This window comes from Acanthochromis polyacanthus, chromosome 19, assembly GCF_021347895.1.
Source record: "Acanthochromis polyacanthus isolate Apoly-LR-REF ecotype Palm Island chromosome 19, KAUST_Apoly_ChrSc, whole genome shotgun sequence".
Classification (NCBI taxonomy): Eukaryota; Metazoa; Chordata; class Actinopteri; family Pomacentridae; genus Acanthochromis; species Acanthochromis polyacanthus.
Genome location: NC_067131.1, coordinates 6,598,008 through 6,615,186, shown reverse-complemented (window position 1 = coordinate 6,615,186; position 17,179 = coordinate 6,598,008). Strand labels below are relative to the sequence as shown.

Sequence of the window (17,179 nt, the reverse complement as noted above, 5' to 3'; positions counted from 1 at the left end):
TGTGGGATGCTGTGAAGATTTTGTGTAAGACAAGCAGAGAGGAGAGGGGTGGAGTTGGGGGAGGAGAGAGGAGGATGAGGTGTTCTTTTTTTTTTGTCTTTTTTTTTCCCTTGGCTATCTGACTTATCATAGAGTTCAGTTTTGGAGGCCTGTGAGGTTGATTTGCATGAGGAGGAGAGTCACTTCAAGTCATCTGTGCTGCGGGGGACCACTTGCTAATTTCCTGTCTGATGAAGTAGACTACCTGCGATGGTGTAAATTGTAGCGGCCAGATCCCCCGCTGGGCTGTGAAGTCCCGCGGCCGTCCTCTCTTCGTTTCTGCGCCAGGATTCGCCATGAGGCCCGATAGAGACGTCTGGGGGACGCGATGACAGCTGACAAGGAGAAGAGAAGGTAAGGCCGCGTGCTGCTTTGTGCACAGAGACAGTTTGATTTCCGAAAATGAACTTTAATTGACTTGTGTCTGGTTGTGCATCGGTGCTGCTGGACTTCAAAGCTGACCGCAATGCCCCGCTGTCCTTCCCCATCAGTTCATCAGCGGTGCAAGAACCACTTAAACCCTTGTAAAAATACAAGTTAAAAGCTTGCAATTAAAATCTTGCATAAAATTAAAGCAGTTTAGACGGTTAAACGCTCTCCAAAATGAAAACAGCCTTAAAGTGCAGATTGAAGAAGTGCTGCATGCTTCCTTCCACGTTGAGAAATTTACAAAGCTCTCAGATAATGTCAGAAAAGTCACTGTGTCGTCAAGCAGAAACATGACAAGTTTTCAGAGTTCCTGCAAAGTTGAGAAATTCTTCAGACGTTTGTTTTTTTTCCCCCTGCCACGTGCTTGTGGGTTTTTTCAGCTTCTGAATCAGAATCAGAAAAGTTACAGAAAGCAAAATGCACAATATTACTTCATGAAAAGTGGAAATACTCTTATAATTGTCAGTACTTAAATGCAGTTCTTGAGTAAATGCGCAATTAGTGTATAATATAGTCTGTGAGTATGTTTATTGTTTTCCATTGTATTGGAGATTTTTACTGTATTTTTACTGTAAATCTGAAGTGTGACATTTTTCATTATGCAATCTAATAGAATAGCTTTTTTTGTTACTTTAACATTCTGTAATCCGAAACAATGCATTGTTTGTGAGCTTATTCTGCACTTAATGTAATCTCCGTCGAATAAAACCAATCTAAATGTTATTAAGAGTGTTCATTTTCACTCGTTCTGTTTCTTCCTGCCTTCTGATCTGCGCAGAGCGACCAGCCGTGAGGCGGCCAGAAAGAGACGGCGAGTGGAGTCCGATGTGTTTGGAGATCTGTCTCGCCTTCTGCCGCTCCAATCCTCCATCCGAAGTCACCTGGACAAACCCTCCGTCATCCGCCTCACCCTCAGCTACATACGTTTGCACTCGCTGCTCAAAGGTAGCAACAGAAAAAGCCTCTTCACACATATAAGTGGTTCATAATCGTATATTTACATATTTATGCAGAGGCAGATAGATGTCTGTTTGATTTGAATGTTCTATTGGGTTGATGTTGTATACAAAAAAAGTTGAGAGAATGATTTGTGTCACAGTCAAAGGCGTAGAACTGTTAAACGTAGTGGTTAATATTCTTTTATTGGGCTATGTTTTCATTCTGAATGTCAAAATATGCAGGTTATAATGTCAAAAACGGGTTGTTTAATAATGCAAACAGAAGCTAGCATGCATACAAGTAATAAGGCTCTCTCTGTAAGTCTGTGAATCTGTTCAATCAATATCTAATCAGTGCGGTAGAGAGTTGAGGTTTGCAGGTTGTAGGTGTAAAAATTGATTTCGGAAGCTGCTTTTAAAAAGAATCCAACATTATAATACAGGAAGTTATTGCAGTTGTTTCCCAAATTGTGCATAATTTCAGATTTTAATATATTTGTGGTATTTTAAAGGACATTGCTTATGCAAAGATAGCGAATAAGCAAAGTAAGTGCATGAAAGAGCTCTTAAGTACAATGAAAAAAGTCCGTTTGTGGTTTCTGCCTCAGAAGTCAGACATGTTCAACTGTGAAATGAGATCAGCTCACTTCAGACAGGTGTCAGACAGAGGAAGTCCCTGAAAACACACAGACTAACATGTGAGACACAGACACACACAGACATGGACATGTATTTGTACAGACAAGAAAGACACCGCATCCTTTGTTCTCCTTTGCTCACAGTTCCCATTATTTCCGAACGCAGTGGAAATGTGCGGTAGAAAAGTTACCCACGAGAGCAACCATTTTTGCAGGAATTCAGGACACTTCTCGTTCTGTTTTAGAAAATGCAGAGACCAGACACAACGTAAACCATCGACAAATAGTAGAAGGTGGAGAAGAACGGAGTGATGTTAATGGAGGACCGCATGTGGACGTGAAAGAGGAATTCGAGGCGTCGGAGGAGACGAACTTGTACCTGAGGATCCTGGAGGGATTTCTGATGGTTTTGTCCACAGAAGGAGACATGATCTTCCTGTCTGATAACGTCACCAAGTACATGGGCTTGACGCAGGTAAAGAAATACATGTGGATGATGTTTCAGTTATGGACTCAGGATTTCAAAGATTAATATTCTATTTCTGTTTTCTGACAGACTGAGTTGATGGGACACAACATTTTTGAGTACACTCACCCCTGTGATCACGAAGAAATCAGACACAATCTACGTCTGACAGCAGGTGTGTGAACACTGAGGTCTATTAAAAATCTTTTTGTCCATGGAGCTCAATACGGCGTCTTTTGAAAGTATTAATCCTCTTGGAGGTTTTCTGCTTTTATTGCTTTTTAACATTTTGTTGTCATCAATTCATTTTTGTTTTTTTGACAACAATTTTCAGTAAAAGCACCTTTGAGTCCATCATTAAGTAATGAAAGGAATATGGCCGCTTGTGTAAATCTGTCTGGAGCAGGCCATCCTCAAAACTGAGACACAACCCGAGAAAAACCCATGACTCCTCTGAGGGAGATTCATCAGCTGAGATGGAAGTGACCCCTCGCCATACCGTGGTTCACTTTTCGCGGTCTCACTGTATCGCGGATTTTTAAATTGCATTTGGTATCACAGATGTTTCGCTGTATCATGGGTTTGTGCAGTATATTGATATTTCTGTGTATTTATTATTGTGGCAAGTAGTGTTCTAGAAAGACTCTTGGAAAAGTATATTTGCCTACAACTGACAGATGCTTTTATTTTGACACACACACAGAGCAACATTATAGAAAACGTGGCAGGAAGTCATCAAACACATGACACTTAACCAAACTAACTAGGCTGACTAAACCACAAAAACACGATAAAAAAACCCACTAATAACACTAACATAAACCACAATAATGACATTTAAACCCCCTACACCCCAAACTCCCATAGTGCATTGCAGCACAACAGTTTGCTCATAGCGACCGGCTCTGTTATCACTACATTATTTTAATTATTTTTGTGGTAAAAAAGCATTTTCCAGCCTAAAAGAAGTAAAACAATATAAAAAATGATAATTAAGACATATTAAAAGGATATTTATTTTAAATAAAATGCGTAGCGTACAGCGCTGGGCTCTGATTGGCTCAGCGACCGTAGCATCAGTCTCCTCTGTCTCTTGCGTTCAGCGTCGAGCCTTGTCCTTTTCACACAGACGTCTGATCGCTGCGCATAGTGTTGCTCTGTGGTGTGTGGGGAGGGTTTATAAAGCCTTAAAGTATATGAAGACTTTATTTGCAAAAACAGATAACTCCATTTTATACATTTTCAGAAAACTTTTTTTTATTGTTTACTTGAGATAATAACAATAATAATTTATTTTTTCTCTATTTTGTCATGTATTTTTCTACTGAGTCAAATCCGCTCAGCTTCAGTTTGATTGATATTATCTCAAGTAAACAATGAAAAAAGTTATCTGAAAATTTATAAAAATGGATTTATCTGTTTTTGCAAATAAACTCTCCATATATAAATAATATTTATGGTTGCTACTTGACAGATTTTCGCCTATCGTAGTTGGATCTGGAACGTAACCTCTGCGATAGAGGAGGGACCGCTGTATCTGATATCACTGTATCTCAGCATGTAGCAGACTCTGAAGTCAACTAGAAGAAGGTTCTTGGGTATTATGACATCAAAATTGAGCTTTCTGGCCATCAGACTGAACGCCATCTTTAGCCAAACACGGCACTTTATTACAGACACACCCTCCCCACTGTAAAGCACGGTGGTGGCAGCATCATGATGTGGAGGTGCCTCTTGGCTTCAGGCCCTGGTAGACTTATAAAAGTAGAGGATAAATTAATGCAGCAAAGTATAGCAAAACCTTAGAGGTCATCTACAAGACAACTTGAGACATACTTTTTAGAAATCTGTTTTCACTTTGACATGAAAGAGTGTTTTTTTTTTTTTTGAAAATTCGTCTCATAAAGCCAAATTAAATTGACCATGATTTGAGGTTACAGGCAATAAAAAGGGCGAACTTTTAAGTGGGTAAATACGTTTTATAAGCACTGATAAATGGCTTGTTTTCGTAGAGCAAGTCTGGTGCGGTGAGAAGAGGGACTTCGTCATGAGGATTAAAAGCGCTCTGACCCACAGAGGAAGGAGCGCCAACCTCAAGTCAGCGACATGGAAGGTCGGTGAGACATAAAACCGTCTGAAACAAAAACTCACACTTTTTTGCACCTCGGAGTTTCTGTTGTCGTTCGTAGAGTTTTATTTCCACGCTCTGTGACTTCAGGTTCTGCACTGTCAGGGCAGAGTGAAGGTGTGCATGGCCCCGTCTTCCATCGCCTGCCTGCTGCTGACCTGCAGACCTCTGCCGCTCTCACACACACTCCTCAGCACACACACCTTCACCAGCCAGCACAGCATGGACATGAGGTTCACGTACTGCGACCCAAGGTGTGTATGCATGCGAGCAGACGGCATGTTTGCTTAACCCTCATGTCAATTGACCCGTTTTAAATTTGAAAATGTAGGAAAAAACACGTTATCACAGTGAAGCTTCTGATGTCCGCATTTTCAACATTTTTGGGAAATCTCTGAACATTTTTGGTGGAAAAAAGAAATGTTAAAAATGTTTCTTAAGAACATTCACAAAAAATTATTTTTTAAAAAATTTTTGTCACTGTTTTTAAAGAAAATATTAGAAGTTTTGCTGATATATGTGTAATCCCTTTAGATATTTTTAGGATTTTTTTGAAGATTTTTACTAATTTTTTCAAAATATTCACAAGAATTTTCTTGCCAAATTTAGAGGATTTTTTAAAATAAAACTTTTAAGGGAAATTTTTAAGGAATTATTGGAATTTCCTTCCTGAAGGTTTTGCAAATTTTCAGAAATTTGGGGAATTTTTTTGCTGAATTTTTGGACTTTTTTCAGACAAGGAAACAATATTTTTTGGTGCCTGTAAATGGAGACAACAGGCGGGTTAAACAGGCAGCTTTTGCGCCGTCATCTTCAGAAAGGGGTTGAACAACTGCAAAAACCAAAGCGGAAGCACTGTTAGCCAGCAGATAATATAAATTAAAAGGATGTGTGTAAGAATAAAGTTCAAAATAAAGTTTAAAAGTGGGTGAGAGTTCAGTTGAAAAACAGGAGTTTGTGTTCCACATAATAAAAAGGAATCGTGACTTCATTATGCAATGCTGTATGTTATGAAATTATGAAAAAAGAAGGAAAAGGATTAAACCGAATGCTCATCCCATTTTATACATGAACTATGCTCCACTGATTTTTTTTCTACTAAATAAATAAATCCGTCATGAGATAACCAATAATAGGGTCTTTGTTGTAAATCAGTGGCGTACAATGGCAGAATTAACTCTAGATATATGAAAAATATCTGTTAATAGACAATTTGGTTAATAATGACCCAATATGACGCAAAACAGTGACCGACTAATGATATATTTATAATTCAAAATCTCCGTTCCAAAGTTCACAAGGTGCAGCCAGCTTTATTCAAAATTTTAATGAGTTTATGTAGATGACAAATATATCAGGCTTGATTTAAATCAAAGTGCAGCAGACATCTGGAGTTTCTAGTAAAGGGACACAAAAGGAAGAAGTGGATCTTAAGGGATTCATTTTGCATGACTGTTGCATTGTTCCTTCCCTTTTCTTTTACTTGAGACAGCATGATATCCTAGAACCACAAACCTTCTGCTGCTTCAGAATGTCTGCTACCATAAAGATCATCAGGAACTACTTATCAACATGCTTCCAGTTGATGCTTGTAATAAATTCACGTTGCTTCTTGTGTTTGTGTTTGTGCAGAGTGACTTCTCTTTTAGGCTACACCCCTGAGGAGCTGGTGGGTCGTTCCATCTACAATTTCTGTCACACGCTGGACGCAAACTGTCTGAGCAAAAATCACCTCAACTGTAAGCACAGATGCACACAAAAACACACAAAACATGGACAACACACAAGTGTAAATGCCTAATTTCACGTCTCCCTGCAGTGTGTCTGAAGACCCAGTCGGTCAGCGGTCAGTACCGGATGCTGGTGAGAGGTGGAGGCTACGTCTGGGTGGAGACTCACAGCGCCGTCATCCCCAGCGTCAAACCGTCCAGATCCAGACCGAGCACCCACCAGCCGCTCTGCATCCTCAGTGTCACCTACGTCCTCAGGTGTGTTCACCCTTAAAGTTCTTTAACCCTCCTGTTGCCTTCATTTACCGGCACCAAAAATATTATTTCCTTGTGTAAAAAATCCAAAAATTCAGCAAAAAAATTCCCCAAATTTCTGAAAATTTGTAAAACCTTCTGAAAGAAAATTCCAATAATTGCCTGAAAGTTTTATTTTTTAAAAATCCCCCAAATTTGGCAAGAAAATTCTTGTAAATATTTTTTAAAAATGAGCAAAAAATCTTTCCAAAAAATCCTAAAAATATATGAAGTGATTACATATATATCAGTAAAGCTTCTAATGTTTTCTTTAAGAACATTCACAAAAAAATCAACCAAAATCCAGTGAATTTTGCTGGATTTTGGTTGATTTTGGGTTTTTTTGTGAATGTTCTTAAAGAAACTTTTTTTAAACATTTCTTTTTTTCCACAAAAAAATGTTCAAAAAATTTCCCAAAAATATTGAAAATTTGGACATAAAAATATCTTTTTTTCCCCACATTTTCAAACTTTAAAACGGGTCAATTTGAGCTGCAGGACAACATGAGGGTTAAGAGATTTGAAACTACCTTAATGCAGTAAATCCATCATAATACACATGTTGTTGACGTGTTGATGGATTAACTTTTCATCTACACTCCACGTATTTATTATTAAAATGCACCATGCCGCCATTTTTAGAAGGTTTCTGAGCGTAACACATTGAATATGGATGCCGTCCTTTTGTTTGTGTTGCGTCAAATTTGGTTACAGAGTTACAGTTGAGCATTTTTAGAAGAAGTGTAAGAATAGCATCAGCGTTAACTAAGTGTCTATCCATACTGTGTTCTTTGTCCTTGTAGCTCTGCAGCAATTACGGACTGAATTTGTGGATTTTTGTCAGGGGGAAATTTCAAAAAATAGAAAATGACCTTTACATTCACCTGAAACTAAAAGTTATTTCTCTGGTAACCCCCTGATTTTCCATCTCTGGCCACTATGAAGTTTATTTTCTGTGAGATTTCTCAGCAACTGTTAGATTCCCACGATATTTCACTTAACCAAGGGATGAATAATAACTTTGATGATCGTTTTTTTCGTCTAGCATCAGTACAAAGCCAAAAAGGACTTAAATTTATAAGCCAAAATACCTGCAAAACTAACTCCATCCTGATCTGCCTCAGCCAGTTAGCTAATCAGTTCTAATTAGAGCTCAATCAATATATCAGGTGACCGTCACAGATAAATGTGGCCTCAGATATGACTATGTTAAAACTTTCTTTTACAGAACATAAATCAGAAAAGGATGTTTTGGGTAATTTAGAAATGCTGGCATCAAACAGTTTGCCCACCAGAGCAGCTCTGACTCCATTGTTTGCAGCACATGTAGCAGAGTATCACAGCTGAGCAGATGGTTGTGCAAAGTCAAGTTTTGTCTTCATGGCAAATTCCAAGCTAACTTGTCAAATACATTGCTGAAATAATAATGAAAAAAATCACCCCAGAATTTTCCCTTCCCAACAGTCAGGCCCACTAATTAGCAACTGTTAGCATGCTAAGCCAAAATGGTGAACATGAGCTTTACACCATCTGTACATCATCTTGTTATTGTCATTGTGAGCCTGTTAGCATGCGGATGTTAGCGGCTAACTGCCTCGTGCAGCTGCAGAGTTTGGGGTTTTATGTTTTGATGGAAATATGAACTGTTTTGTTGACACTCCCGAACAAATTTGCACCCACAATTCACAACCTGTTCGACACAGAAAAACGTGTCAGATTCACTTTCGTCTTTGGGTTTTGTTGTTCCACTAGATTTGATTTCCATTTCGATGGAAGTCTGTAAATGAAATCGCCTTCAGTGGTTGTGATGTAGAACATTTCTAAAGCCATTCCCTGGTACTATTGCACTCACCTGCAACATATAGCTTTAAATATACATTTCAGTACAACAGATAGCTAAACTTAAAATGTTTGTGTCAGTGTTTGTAAAGTGATTTTTTATGTAGTGTTTAAGCATTGTATAATATGAAGCTAATAACTTAAAGCAACTTCTCACATTAAGATACTGAAACCAGTTTGCATTCTTGCTTGATAAATTACTGAACAATTACTTGTTTTGGCTCTAGTTTGCCTCATAAAATGATTAAGAGCAACGTAAAATGTTGGTGTTATATTCAAATGACTAAAACATGCAAAAACCGCCACTATGAGCTCCATTAGATGAATAATATTGAAACCGTTTTGTGGCATTCAAGGGAAGTTCTCTAAAGGTGGCAGGTTTTAGCTGCTTTTAGTGTCATTATTCTCAGATGTTTAACGCCCTATGCATGTGTGTGTTGTAGCGGAGTGGAGGAACCGACTCTGCAGCTCTCTTTGGACCAGGCTATGCCCAGATATCTGACCTGAAAGCTGAAGAAAAGTCTGCAAAACCCAAATCAACAGCAATCCGCTCTACCTCCTTCTGGGAATTTTAATCAATTATTTTCATGAATCTAACTTTTATTAAACATTAATCTTTCTATTTAATTCAAAATGTCATGCCTTGTGTTTGTGTCACTGCCGTTGTTTGCATGGATGCAGCTGCGAATATCTGAGCCATAAGCACACATTTACTACGATTTGATCGCTCAGGTAGGTAATGTGCTCTCACTTCTCAAAGGTCGTGGTGCTATCTTGCATAATCGTTGCAGTAGCACGTCTTCGGCCTTTCCTAAAACAAAACTGGAAGCTTTGGGTGCAGACTGTGGTTGACAGACAGTTGAAGGGGCGTAGTGAGAGTTGAAATTTGTTGATGAAAGCAGGCAGTTTGACTTCTGCTTGACCTCCGTGGGCCTGACCCTGCTTCCTTTGGGGTTTCCTCCTGGGCCACCTGACACGTGGGTTGACATCTGACTGTCAAGTATAGACACACACACACACACACACACACACACACACACACACACACACACACACACAAGGGGTGCATGTAGAGAGATATGCATTGTGCTGATGAGGAGATGTGAGTCGACGCAACTCAAAGCCACAGCTTCCTGAATAAAGACACCCGAAAGGAAAGTTCTCGTGGGAACTTTGTCAACTTTTTACCTCTCGGCCTCTGAATGCACGCACGCACACATTTCTAGTTTCACTTTAACTGCCTCTATCGGTGAGAAATTGAAATGATAACCGAAATGAGCACAATCTGGAATCGATGCATAGTGACTGAAACCACATGGAGGGGGGAAATGAATTAAATGTCAGCTCATATTATTTGATTTTTCAGCTCATAGCAAACATACGTTTCGGGAAAAACAACGATCCGGTCCTCTCGCCGCCTGCTGTGAGAACACGCTGTTTGGCAGCACGTCGACCAGCACTGATGTGGTGTTTTGCAGGTGGAAACATGTCTAGACTTAGAACTAAATGTGGTTGAAAACTGAAAGTCTTTTTAGTTTTGTAGGTTATGTATAACCGATGTTTCAACATTTCAGCAACTGTATTTGGTCCCTCTCTAGTTCTTGATTAAACCCCTAAAAACTTTGACGTTCAGTAGCTTTTTTCATGAAAATAATCCTTTTCAGCCTTAAAACGTCTGACATGTAACTAAACGGTTGCTTCCTCTACAATTTGCCAATTTCCCCGCTTCTTCAGCTCAAGCACACCAGCTCACCTAAATCGGTTGTAATTTTGCAAAACAACTCCGCGCTGCCATGTATTTTCAAATCAGAACCTGATTCCAAAGAAGAATTGATGAAATGTCCACGCTGCATAGTGATTGGTTCATTAGATTTGTTACATAAGAAATCTTGGAAGTCTGATGCTGTTTTTTTTAAATCTGTAATTGGTACAATCCAGTTTCAGGGTGGAAATGCTCAGCCATGGTGCTGGCTGCTTATTTCCCTCATGATATGCCACGTAGCATGTAAAAAGCACCATTTGGACAGGATGACAAAGTAAAAAACTTGATTTTCGCCACAAGGAGAGCTTTAAAAAATACAAAGCAGTGGTAGAAACTGCTCAAATAGTGGCGCTACAGGCAACGCAGCATGCAGCTTGTGGTTGAAATTACAAATAACACAAGCAAGCCTTATTAATGAAATTACAAAAGCACATGGTAATCTTAACAGGGGTGTGAGCAACATACAAAACTGGTACATGACATTGCTACAAATATGAGATACTGTTGAGATGCATTTCCATTTCCCTCCACTTTATAACAGTTTGATTTGCAGGTTAAGATTTTACATCCAAAACATCCTATAAAATTTGATGCACTGTTATACATTAAGCCACCAATCAGAATATCTACAGGCTATACTGGATAGTTCTGGCTTTAGAAATCGCTTTGTTTGTCAAGGTTTGGAAATGCCTGTCCCTTTACTTCCCTTTACCTCTACAGAATAGGAAAGAGGATCATTTTCTTTGCGAGGAGTAGCTCTAAGGAAACTGTGCAAACAAAACCAAATGCATGTCAAGATACCACTGAAACATTAAAACTAAATAAACAAAGACGCGATGCAGTGCATTTAAATGTAAATTATTCAGCACCATTTGACCTTCTTGTGGTCTCATTCCTTACAGACCTTCCAGCATGACTGAATCCAGGATTTATTCTGTACCTTGCACTCGAACACAAACATATTCTGTGTGCATGTTTTTGTTTTTCTTTGAGGAAGCTCATTGTGGCATCGGAGCAGAAGGCCTCAGTGGATTTGTATTCTCATCCACACACCAATGCAGTCACACAGCGGATTGTATGAAGGATACTTCTGCCATCTAGTGTTTAATTCTAGTCAAAACAGCTTGAATCCCCCCATGGTGGTGCAGAGTGCGGCACAGTAGGAAATCAAGGCTCAGCTTACTTTAATATGCAACAAAAAGGAAAAAAGTAGAAAATTTGACAACTCTTTGAGTATGAAGATTAATATCCTCTTTATCAGATTCTTCTCTGGGTTTGCTAAGGGCATTTTAATATTCTGATATTATGAATCACAAGGATTTGGTGTGGAAGGAAAAGATTCTACTAAAGTAGGGGTGTCAAACATGTGGCCCGCGGGCCAAAACCGGCCCTCCAGAGGATCCAATCTGGTCCGTAGGATGCCTTTGTAAAGTGTAAATGTTACGGGCACTGCCGTATTCGGGGCTCCTCCTCCTCTGGGTGCTTGTGTGTGTGTGCGTGTGGATGTGTGGTGTGCTTGTGTGTACGCATGTCTTGTTTCATTCTCAGGCTGCTGCTGATCCACCTCACCTGCAGAGTAATTGAGAACAGCTGCTGAACTAGTCAGCCAATCCGGTGCCGTCGTGAACCAGCATAAAGACGCCAGCCAGCCTGACGGGGAGCTTGTTGCTGTAACCAGCCTTGCTCCTGTGCCTTACGATAGTGAAACTTTGTTAGACTTTAGGAACCTTGTGACCTTGGAGGCACTAGTCTTTTTGTTTGTTTTGTTTACACACGCTACGCTACTTTACTTGTTAGGATTCAGATTAGGATTTGTCTTTTGAAATAACTCTAGGTTAGAGTCTCTTTGTGTTCTCGTTTGTATTTTATTTTGGCATTTAATTAGTCGTTGCCTCCTTTTTATTTTCTATTGTACCTTTTATTTATTGTTAAAAAACCTTTTTAACGCCGATTAACATCTGGCCTTTTTATGTTGCCACCCTTACCCACATAATGAGCCAGGGTCGTAACAGTAAAAATGACAGAGAAGACATTAACTACAAACTGCAAATATGCAAAACTACAAATGTAAAATAATTTCTAGACTGCGCAAAGCTGTTTTGATCAAAAAATGAAATACTTGATTGCTCATTTTGTCACTGAGTGCTGCATTTTTGTCATATTTTGTCCTGTCTTTGTTTTTTTGCTGTTTGTCTCATGTTTTTTTTGTTTTGTGTCTCGCTTTTGCCATTTTGTGTCTCATATTTGTCTGTTTTTGCCTGTTTGTCTGTTAACAGCATAACTCAAAAAGTCATGGACGGATTTTCACCAAATTTTTACAGAATGTCCAGAAGAGCAAAAGTAACAATCGATTAGATTGGCGGCCATCTCTCAATTGTACATAGTCCTTCAAAAAAATCCTGGATCCAGACGGTGATCCGGATCACTTCCAAAATCTAATCGATTGTTACTTTTGCTCTTCCGGACATTCTGTAAAAATTTGGTGAAAATCCGTCCATGACTTTTTGAGTTATGCTGTTAACAGACAAACAGACAGACAAACTCCGATGATTACATAACCTCCTGGCAGAGGTAATGAAGCTGCACTGGTTTCTCAAGGAACCATTTTAAACTTTTCTCCAGTGTCGGTAATGAGGAACCTGAAAAGGTTTCTTGAAGTTCTACTTTTAAAGGTGGACCAGAATAAAGTGCAGTCAAGTCTGGAAGAGATAAAAGCGTGGCGACCTTTTCTAAGTCTGCAGCAGAGAGCAATGACCTCATCTTGTTCCGCTGTCTGAGTTGGAGAAAGCTGGACTGAACCACTTTAGTCGCTTATGCATCAAAAGATGACTCAGAGTGAAAAATAACACAGATTAGATTTTTTTTATGAAGACTACTTAGGAAAGGACTTAGATTCCAAGAGGGGTCATCATCAGTGCTTCTGCCTTGTTTATTAGTGAACTATTAAAGGCTGATTATAGCGGAAGTAGGCATGAAGTCACAGCTGATTGTGAGCTTTTATGTCTTCAAGGAAAGTAACATGGAAAAAAACCCATCGCATAATAAAGCAGTTTTTGTCCTCGCTGTTCGTATTAATTTGACTCCAGGAAATTGTTTTCAACTGACTGCCTAAGTTTGCTACGCTGCCATTTTCTGCTGCTTTTCAAGGTGACCTTAGCAGTTGTTGAGGCCATTTGCGGCCTTGAGTCTCGTCTCAGAGGCCTGATGGCTCCGGTATGACCAAGTCTGAGGTCCAGAGGGTGGAGATAAGAGGTGGAGGAAGTCACGGTGGTGGGACGAGGGTTACATTTCACATGATGGTGAGACTCTGTGTTAAGGAGGCACCAGAAGACACAAAAAAGCTCCTCTGACTCAGACAGGAAGACGATCTCTGTTCCTCGCATGTCTTTCCAGTGCCGGGGCCATGTGACTCACAAACAGACCCTGATTTACCCCAACACTCCCCCAACTCTCTCCTCTTACCCTCCTCTCCTCCCCCAGTCACACCCCTCTATGGTTGGGTGGGTGTTGTCAGGCCATCAGCCAATGACATGACGGCGTTCACCCTTTGAAACAAACCATGATAAATCAGTGTGTGTCACTGCAGAGAGCAAAACACAGAGAGGAGGAGGCAAGGGGAATGGTACGATTACAGATAAACTAGAGGCTCGCTAACGAGGAAATGTGGGTGTGGTGATTGGGAAAAAAGGACTGTACTACTAATCCAAGGCACTACAAAACCATCTCTCCATATGTTTAATTTTATTTAGGCACTGATTGCTTTTTATCTGCCGTTGTTTATGGTGGAAAGTGTATCTGATGTACATAAAATAGTGGAAAAAACAGCCTCACATGTAACTGACCTCTGGTGCAAAAGTTACAGTGCAAAGTTCTTCAACTGCTTTCTGTTTTGCGTGTCTGGTACAGAACATTTTGTTGTTGTTTGTTGCTAGGCGCACAGTGAACCTAATGCTATTCCACCAGCACAGTAGCACACAAAAAATCATTAAAAATCCCAAGAAAAGCTAAGAAACATGTAGTAAAAGCTACATAAAAATGATCAGTAGAACCACACGTTGCTGATATAAGTTTGCTGCTCTTTCTTTTGTGTTAGCTGATGGAAAAACACAAAATGAAGTCATTTTCTTCTCAGTTTGAAGGAGCTTGGAAACACTTTATCCAAACTGCACAAATACGTTCTCTGAGGGTTTCTGCCTTCATTACAGTTGAGTGTAAGTGACCAGAATTTTGCTTCTGATGCCCAAAGCTGCCAAAAGAAAATCTTTTGTTGGAGGATCCACAGGCAGCAGTGTCAACAGTTTTTCCTACTTAATGCCAAGGAAATGGGCCCCATGAGAGTTTGTTCAGTGCGCTCTTTGGATTATCTGGAGTGGAGCTGGATGGCAGCAGAATATCAGAAAACTTAATGCTTCTACTCATCAATTAGTTTTTTCCTTTGTAATTGTTAACTGGTTTATGCTTTTATACTTGCTGTTTATTGTATTTGTTTATTTTTTGTTTTACAATTTGCCTTTTACCTATAAAATGTCTTTGAATGCTCAGAAAAGTGCACTCCAAAATAAAATGCATTAATAGAATAGAATAGAATAGAATAATACTTTATTAGCATGTTAAGACGCAGACAGCCCACAAACCCAACAGAACACCAACACTAATATCATCACGTATGACCATATTCTTAGCATAAAAATTAGACAAATTAGAACATTATTGTTATTTTTATTTGTTTTATTCTATTTTAATGTTTACCTTAGGTAAATTTGTAATTTTAGTTTAATATTACTACAATATATACAATTGGACAATATGAACAGTTGGACTTTGAATCAACTTCTGTTGTTTAAAATGTGCTTTATAAATACATTTTGCTCAACTGTGAAATGAAAAGCAGGTTCCAGACTGATCAGTGTCTGAATGGAGGAAATTGAAAACCTGCAAGTTCACGAATATATTACTGATGCAAAATCAGTTCGGATGAGCAGCTGGTATTTTAAGTTAAAGTTTTCTTCGGTATCGCTACAGAATCCAGTCTGAAAGGGGCTAGAAGCTAAAATTAAGAAATGACAAGTCTTTTGGCCTTATAGCTTCACTCAGCCAACATATTTCTTACAACAGAGCTCGAAGCTTTTTTGAACGTATTTTCCAGAGTGTAGAAAGGCTTGACTATGTCAGCATTTTAAACACTAAATGTGGTCAGCTTTTCTCGAAAAATCAGTTCATTTCAGTGTCAGAAGGTGTCCTAACTGACTAATGCTAATGGCTCAGTTGCTACCTTAGCTTAGCTTAGCATTGGGACTGGTGAACTGTGTTCAGGATGGAAGCTAAAGTTGTGTTAAATCTGCTGAACATCCCAGACTGAAGGTGTGAAAATAACAAGAAATCACTGCAGAAATGGCAACAATGAACAAATATTTATCACAGTTGAGCTACAGACAGTTCTTTATTTAGTTTTTATGGTTTGTGTGTTCCTGCTAAACCACTTGGGGGTTATTGGGGTTATTAAATCATGCGACTGTGCTGTATTGAACACTACATCCCCACATGGATTTTGTTACTCCTGTAGTTCAAAACACTGCATCCATACATTTATTTGCACATTAAGTATATATAGAAAACCTTTTTTGAAGCTGTTTTTGTCCTACATCTATATCTGGCCAGGGCTGCATGTGCATGCTCTCCTGTAGCTTCAGCTGCACGCACGGCTTCAGATTATCTTTACTGCTGTTTGCTTATCTACTAGAAGGAACAGATAGAACACACAAGCCTATGAAAGTCCAGATGATTTCTCTCTGATTCTGTGAAGCCAAATTTGTGTGTCTTCATCTCAGCCTGCTTTCCAGATATCAGCTATTAGAGTCAATAAAGTTATATGGCCTTGTAATGCACAGACAGAACAATGAGGAGATAAGTTGTGTCATTATCGCATTAGTAGTAGTGAAGTATTGCTTAATTTTGTGCCAGTTGGCATGAGTAACAGGGTTAGTATTGATCACTTTGTGCAAGTGACATCAGAGTGACGCTACAGGATGTTGAAAACTAGATTTAGAGCCTGACCAACTGAATCAGCAATAAACTGCACATATAAAAGAAGACGCTCTGATTTATCTTGCATTTCGTATTGAGCAATCGCATATTTGTACAGTAGCTCTGTCAAACCATATGCACTGATATTTGTACCCGCATCCCAGGAAGAGGATCTAATCTTATCTCATGTGCAGAGTCCACAGGTGTAAGCCCAGGTCAGGGCCTCATTTGGACGAGCTCAGCACTCACATTGTGGCTCTCTGTGTGGCGTGTAGAGCGACAAACAATGTTCACACTGTGACGTTTGTGAGTGAAACAGTGTTAACGTCTCATATAAGAGGCGCATACTTCCACGCCGCTGTAGCTGTGGGCGCAGACGCACTGTTATAAAGATGTACGAGGCACAAAAATATCTGATGGAAAAGTCTTGTGGAGGCCCCAAATATGACTCACCTGTTGGCTGCTGCTCAGAGGGAGAGATTTACAGCAGATATGGAACATCTACAGTGTCTGAGAAACTGCACCAATGGACAGCATAAATATAGGGTGTCCATACGGTCTCCTAACAATTTTAAGAATCTCGTTAGTATCTCGTTGGTGAAAGACGTGCTGTTAAATGAAACCCTAAAAAATGGCTACTCCTCAAGAGAAGGTATAAAGATATCACTCCTTTGGACTTCTTTCTATGATGTTATGTTAAAGATATCATGTATCGAACAAAGATGCGGGACATTACTGACTTGAAGCAAAAGATTTCTGATGTCAGTGCCACCATTGAAGAGGCTATTCTACAGCGAACATGGCAAGAAATCGAGTACCGTCTTGATGTGCTTCGTGCAAGTAATGGTGGTAGTAATCTGAAAATTTCTGAGTTTTTTTGGTTCTTATTTTG

The 17,179-nt window shown here is 39.4% G+C and overlaps 1 protein-coding gene across 1 annotated transcript; it reads left to right on the top strand.

Moving 5' to 3' along the window:
* The first annotated feature begins 37 nt into the window (after positions 1–37).
* On the top strand, positions 38–9,128 carry epas1a (endothelial PAS domain protein 1a). Its single transcript, XM_051939284.1, has 9 exons — positions 38–393; positions 1,247–1,413; positions 2,290–2,519; positions 2,601–2,685; positions 4,523–4,623; positions 4,729–4,892; positions 6,271–6,377; positions 6,458–6,626; positions 8,945–9,128. The coding sequence occupies exons 1-9, from the start codon at positions 368–370 to the stop codon at positions 9,006–9,008; spliced, it is 1,113 nt and encodes a 370-aa protein (XP_051795244.1). The 5' UTR covers positions 38–367; the 3' UTR covers positions 9,009–9,128.
* The last annotated feature ends 8,051 nt before the right edge of the window (positions 9,129–17,179 follow it).

Excerpts from the sequence above, each read along its gene's own strand:
- epas1a (XM_051939284.1), top strand. The coding sequence starts at position 368 with ATGACAGCTGACAAGGAGAAGAGAAG. Across the intron at positions 2,520-2,600 it reads AGTACATGGGCTTGACGCAG|ACTGAGTTGATGGGACACAA; the intron begins GTAAAGAAATAC and ends GTTTTCTGACAG. Across the intron at positions 6,378-6,457 it reads GAGCAAAAATCACCTCAACT|TGTGTCTGAAGACCCAGTCG; the intron begins GTAAGCACAGAT and ends GTCTCCCTGCAG.